General features: G+C 39.0%; 1 protein-coding gene across 3 annotated transcripts in view; it reads right to left on the bottom strand.

Annotated features, from left to right (window-relative positions):
- The window catches only part of Eps15 (epidermal growth factor receptor pathway substrate 15), a 105681-nt gene that overhangs the window by 84917 nt on the left and 14469 nt on the right, over positions 1 to 6295 (bottom strand). For all 3 annotated transcript variants that reach the window (XM_021199624.2, XM_029539647.1, XM_029539648.1), the window contains exon 2: positions 5213 to 5254. In XM_021199624.2, coding sequence (XP_021055283.1) covers positions 5213 to 5254 — 42 coding nt within the window. The remainder of the gene's footprint in view (positions 1 to 5212; positions 5255 to 6295) is intronic.

The following is a 6295-nucleotide window of genomic DNA, read 5'->3' as shown; positions in this document are numbered from 1 at the left end:
AGGCGGATTTCTGAGTTTGAGGCCAGCCTGGTCTACAAAGTGAGTTCCAGGACAGCCAGGGCTACACAGAGAAACCCTGTCTCGAAAGAAAAAAAAAAAAAAAGACCTCATTTCAAAAAGGAAAGAAAAAGACACCTAAAGATTTTTTAGACTATACTAGTAAACTGAATTAGGCCTCTGGCCTCTTTTTAGCCTGGAAGCTGATCTACTATACCAAAGCAAACTTCTGACCCAAGAGAAGCCAAAAAATAATCACACAGAACTGAACAAATTGTTTACAATGAAATGGTGCTTATTGTTTGACATGTTACTGGGATTTTGTTTTACTTTTCAGGCATTAGAGGTTGAGCTCAAGGTCTCCCATATGTAGACCCTTTACTGAGATGCATATACGCAGCTCTGTATTAGAATTATTTGACTTGATTTTTTTAAAAATAAGTTTTTGCTATGTTGCCTAAGCTAACTCTGAACTAGCCAGCTCAAGTGATCCTCCTGCCTCACACCATTTCCCTTTTTCTCTTCTCTTCTTTTTCTGTTGTTTTCAGGGTGTTGGGGGGATAATCTTTTAAAACAATTTTTGAAAATTATTTCTCTGTGTATGTGCTGACATGTGTGTAAAGGTCAGGTTACCAGGCTCTTACAGCAAGTGCCTTTACCTAGGCAGGCATCACAAGTCCTTTCCCCTATTCTTTTTTCATCTTCGTTTTGGTTTTGGTTTTGGTTTTGGTTTTTTGCTTCAAAAGCCAAGGTCTCATGTAGTCTAGGCTGACCTTAAACTCCTGATCCTCTCCCACCCCATCTCCACTTCCCAAGGGCTGGGGTCACAGGTGTTCCATAATGCCCAAGTCTCTTTTTTTACAGACAAGAGTCTCATTATGCCGGGCGTGGTGGCGCATGCCTTTAATCCCAGCACTCGGGAGGCAGAGGCAGGCAGATTTCTGAGTTCTAGGCCAGCCTGGTCTACAGAGTGAGTTCCAGGACAGCCAGGGCTATACAGAGAAACCCTGTCTCGAAAAAACAAACAAACAAAAAAAAAAGAGTCTCATGTAACCCAGGCTAGCCTTAAACTCATGATTTTCTTGTCTCAGCCTGCAACAAACTCCAGTGTAACTGAAGATGACTCTGATCCTGTCTCCACCTCCCAAGTTCTAGGATCATAGTGTATATGTCTATACCTGCCTAGGGAAACCTTAAAGATGTCATTCCCCCACCCCCACCTCACCTCCAGTGCTTGGGACCAGAACCCACAGCTTTGTGCATAGTATCAGTAAGGTGCACTCTCATATCAAAATATGTGAAAAAAGTACTTTTTTTTCCTTCTTAGGCTATCTCATTACTTAATTAGTAGGATCCACTTTAGTAACCTGATAGAAACACTTTCCAATAGGACCTGATTTCTTTGATACATCAGAGTATCAAAACAATAATTCTTACTGAAAGACAACTTTTTATGACAATTTAATCAATCACAAAGAGTCAACAACTTCTTTGGCTTTTTAAAAGGACATAATTAAATGAATCAAGTATATAATACAAGGCAATATTTAAGAACAATTCTCTTTTATTCTGATAGAACAAGCTATCTGTAAAAAAAAATAGTGACTTGATGTGGAGTCAATATCTATAAATCTCTCCTAGAAAGACTGGGCATGGATGGGAGAAAAGAGATGGCTCTGTCAGCCTTAGAACCTGAGTATGGATGCAAGAACTTAAGTAAAAGGCGGGGTATGGTAGTGACCTACAATTCCTGCCATGGTGAAAAGAGTTTCTGAAACAGCTGGATTCCAGGATCCCAGCTCAATGGCCCACTAGCTTAGCACATTTGACCAAACACAGTAAGAGAGATCTTGTCTCAAACAGAAGGTGAAGGACACCTGAGTAAAGACACTTCTTTAACCTTCATATGCATACACATACACACAAGGAATGAAAAATGTCAATTTTATAAAGTTCCACCACCACAAGTATTAAGAGTTTTAGCTAAGGGGGCTAGTGAGATGGCTCAGCAGGTAAGAGCACCGACTGCTCTTCCAAAGGTCCTGAGTTCAAATCCCAGCAACCATATGATGGCTCATAACCATCCGTAACAAGATCTGATGCCCTCTTCTGGAGTGTCTGAAGTCAGCTACAGTGTACTTACATAGAATAAATAAATAAATCTTTTTTTAAAAAAAAGAGTTTTAGCTAAGAACTTTAGCATATCTGGGGAAAACTCCAATTCTTTTATTCATAACAACTGGAAATACGGTAAAAAGAATTTCTAAGGTTTAGATCCTAACCTAAAGCCAGGAGAACAAATAAGAAAAGTTTCAAAGTTCAATCAAAAACCAGTAATGAAGCCAGAAATGGTGGCAAACACCTATAACTCTATTATTTCAGAGGTAAAGGTAGGATGACAGCAATTTAGGACAACCTCTGGTACACAGCAAGTTTGCGGTCATCTTGTCCCCAAGCCCATTCTCCCTGCAATCCCCGCACTGGGGAGGCCCAGGAAGAGGGATCTAAAATTTAAAGGAAGTCTGGCTACACAGCAAGACTCTATAAAAATTATAACCAACACTGGCATGTTGTGGGCATTGCTGTCCACAACAGTAACTTCAGCACTTGAGAAGTAAAGACGGGAGGATCAGAAGTACAAAGTTATCCTCAACTCCATCAGGGGTTTGAGTCCAGTCTAAAATCTCATCTCAAAAAGATTAAAAAAAAAAAAAAAAAAAAAAAGAGCATAAAGTGAAATTGAGCACAATGGCACATACCTGTAATCCCTGCTACTCATGAGGAAGAGACAAGAAAATGACCTGAGCCCTCATGTTCAAGGCCTTCTTAAGCAACAAGAATCCCACTCTTAATAAGTGTGTGCATGTATGTGCTTAAAATTAAAAATACATCAGACTCTACATATTTTTAAGAATTAGATTTAGAAGCTACTAAGTAGTATACAGTCCTAGACTTACAAGTCAAAACCAAAGGGATCTCTGTATTGGCTAATTGGTATCTGCTAAAATGAGGTGAACAGCAAGCCAAATGAGACCAATCTTTTCTATAATTATCCAAGTTTTCTATGAAATGAGTACATAGAAATGAGCAAATGAAACTGGGCACAGGAGTACATACTTATAATCACAACACTGGGAAGGCAGAGGCAGAAAGTTCAAGGTCATACTCTGCTACTTAATGAGTTCAAGGCCAGCCTAGGGTGCATAAAACTGTCTCAAAAATACTGAGAGAGAGAGACAGAGAGATACAGAAACAGAGAGAGAGAGAGACAGAGACAGAGACACAGAGACAGAGAGAGAGAAAAAAACATGAGTAATTGAAACCATCTAGAACATCAGGACATTATCTGATCTAAAATATGTGTGTGTTCCTGGTTAGCTTTTTAATAAGACTTTAAACTGTGGAATGAGAAATTATAGAACTCTGTTAGAATGCAAATGATTCTTGTCCATACACATGCAAATGAATTTTCTGGTTGAGTATGAATCACTAGGACGCACATTCTCATTTTCACTTTTAGTGCTTTTCAAAGTTGGGTACACACACTCACACTGGCTTCAAACTCATTATGTAACCCAGGATTATCTTCAACTCTTGATCCTCTGGCTTCCTCCTTTAAGAGCTAGGATTAACAAATATTATCACATCTTGTTTTTATATTCTTTATTTTATCAAATATTATCTTGTTTTCGTATTCTTTATTTTATATCTGAATGTTTCCCTGAGTTAATAATTAATAAAAAGCCTTGATACAAGTTTTGTTTGGTTGGTTGGTTCTGCAGTTCTGGGAATTAAACCTAGGGTTTTGTGTATGCTGAACATGTAATCTACCAAAGAGCTACACCGCCCATACTCAATTCATGTGTGTGACAGCCATGCTTTCAGTCTGTAAAACTTACTTGAATAAGACAGGTATAACAGCACACACCTATAACCTCAGCACTAGAGGCTGGTGCAGGAGGGTTGTGACAAGTCAGACTATGTGTCAGGCCATCCAGACTAAGGAGCAAGAACCAACCACCAAGCCATCAAACAAACAAACATATAATAGTTATTTCTCTTTGGCTTACACAGTAATTTGGATATTTTTATCTGAATGAATGTATCTAATGTTCTAAAGATTTTTTAACACTAATATTTAAGGTAACTAAATTCTCTTTCATTTTTCGGAGAACTAATTGCTAGTGTCTGGTGTATGCCTGTAATCTCAGCACACAGGAGATTGAGATAGGATTATGTAACTTCAATTTTTTCAAATCCTATCTTTAATGATGGTTCTTAAACACTTTAACCTCTTTTATTGCCCACCACTCACCAGAGATAGTGGGAAAGAAAGGATGCAGAGGGGAAAGTGGACCTGTTTAGAAAGGCTCTTTGGAGCAACTCCATCTCCACTGTCTGGAAATCAGCATTTCAGTTCACAGGTTAGCAGGCAGCAGTAGCTTGATCCACTCACAAACACTTCACAGATACACCAGCAATCCAGTTCTATATAGAGTCTGGTTAGCTACAGTGGTAACACAACCTAGCAGAGACAGCCACCCTCAGCCTTGGCTCAAGTCAGCAGGAGGGATCAGTAGGAACACCAGGAGAAGTTCTTGGCTGTGTGCAAACTTGAAACATCGAACATCACATGTCCTCCACATGCCTTGCCTCAGTACAGCTCTTGCCTCAGTGTGGGCATCCAATCAGCCCAGTCCTCAGAGTCCCAACAAATACAGCTCAAAAAAGCAATGCAAGGCAGATCAATACATGATTGTTGTTAGCAAAGAATCCTTCATTACATGTCCTTTCACATGCTTGCTTTAGCAAAACATCTTTTCTCCTATGTCTGCTTCAGCAAAACATTCCTTCACGAGTCGGCCTTAGTCTTTCTTTCACATGTGTCCACTTCAGGAAAATATTCCTTCACGTGTTTGCTCCATCAAAACACCATCCAACACAACTGACTTTCCAAAGAACCCTTAAGTTTCCATTTCAGGATTATGTACTTAAAAAAAGGCCAGCAGAGATCACCTAGTAGGACCCTCTCAAAACAAAGTCAGTATCAAGTACTCAAAGCTAGAGGCTAAAGCCCAAAACGTAGAAAGCATAACACAGCAAACATATCTAGTGACTGCTTTTTTGTGTGTGTGACTGCTTATCTACATGTATATAATCAACAACTGATAGCATATTTTATGGTCAATTCAGAATTCAAATAATGAAATCTTACCTGTCTGTAGTATTTTTCATATACAGGATTCCCACTTGACAACTAAAATAGAAATAAATAGCAATTATATTTTATTCAATAACCTCTTGTAATATAGATGGCATTCATTCAAAAATATTTGAAAAACAAAAACAAAATAAAAAGATCATTTTTGAAAGGTTGTTTTGGGGGAAGGGGTTTGTTCTTCTTTGAGGACAAGGAGGAGAATGAGTAAACAGTCAGGTTACAAAGAACCAGGAGAACAAAGTCATAACTCTAACCAGAAACCATATAACAGAAGTCAGTTTAGAGCTCTCTTCAAAATGCCCACCCAAGTACCCACGGTACTTAAAAATCAATTCAAAATCTACTTCAATAAAGTAATCAACAGAAGGCAAGGGATGCAATACAGAAGGGAAGCACTTGCCTAGCATATAAAACAACGTAAAATTGTGACCACAGCAACAACAAACAACCTGTGGTACACAAACTAGAGTACTGATGATGATCTGATGTCATCAGACTTGAATTGCTTATCTGCAGGCAGTGCCACTCATGCCACACCCCCGTTCAAAGGGTTCCTTGTTCAGCTGATGAACATAAGAGCTCATCTGCTGGCAAGGCAGCCTCAAAGTACCAATGCTCAAAAGCTCAGGTCTGCCTGCAGGATACTGAGGACTGCTCAGGGCAAAGCAGGGCATCTAAGAAAGTTCAAGAGTGACAGGAAAGCAGGAATTTCATTATGGAAGGAAGAAAAGAGGGTGAATCTACTTAGAAATAACATGTATGCATTCATTTCACAAAGCTCTGCTGCATCTGTACAAAACAGGAAGAAGCATGGCATGGTGGTTGGTATATGCCTATGTATCTAGCTGAGGCCAGTTTGACCTATACAGCAAGACCATGTCTCTCTCTCACACACACATAAACAAGAAAAAAAAAGAAGTGATGAACAAGAGATAGCAGTATAACATTTTGTAGAAGACAATTTATAAAGAGCACCATTCATTTGCCATAGCAAACATGGCATAAGTTAAAGAAATAAGGATACAGAAAGGAAAACAAAGTCAAAAGTCTCTCTCTCTCTCTCTCTCTCTCTCTCTC

Source organism: Mus pahari, chromosome 6, assembly GCF_900095145.1.
Source record: "Mus pahari chromosome 6, PAHARI_EIJ_v1.1, whole genome shotgun sequence".
Classification (NCBI taxonomy): Eukaryota; Metazoa; Chordata; class Mammalia; order Rodentia; family Muridae; genus Mus; species Mus pahari.
Note: the sequence above shows the minus strand (reverse complement) of the source record. Positions and strands in the feature narration are given on the sequence as shown.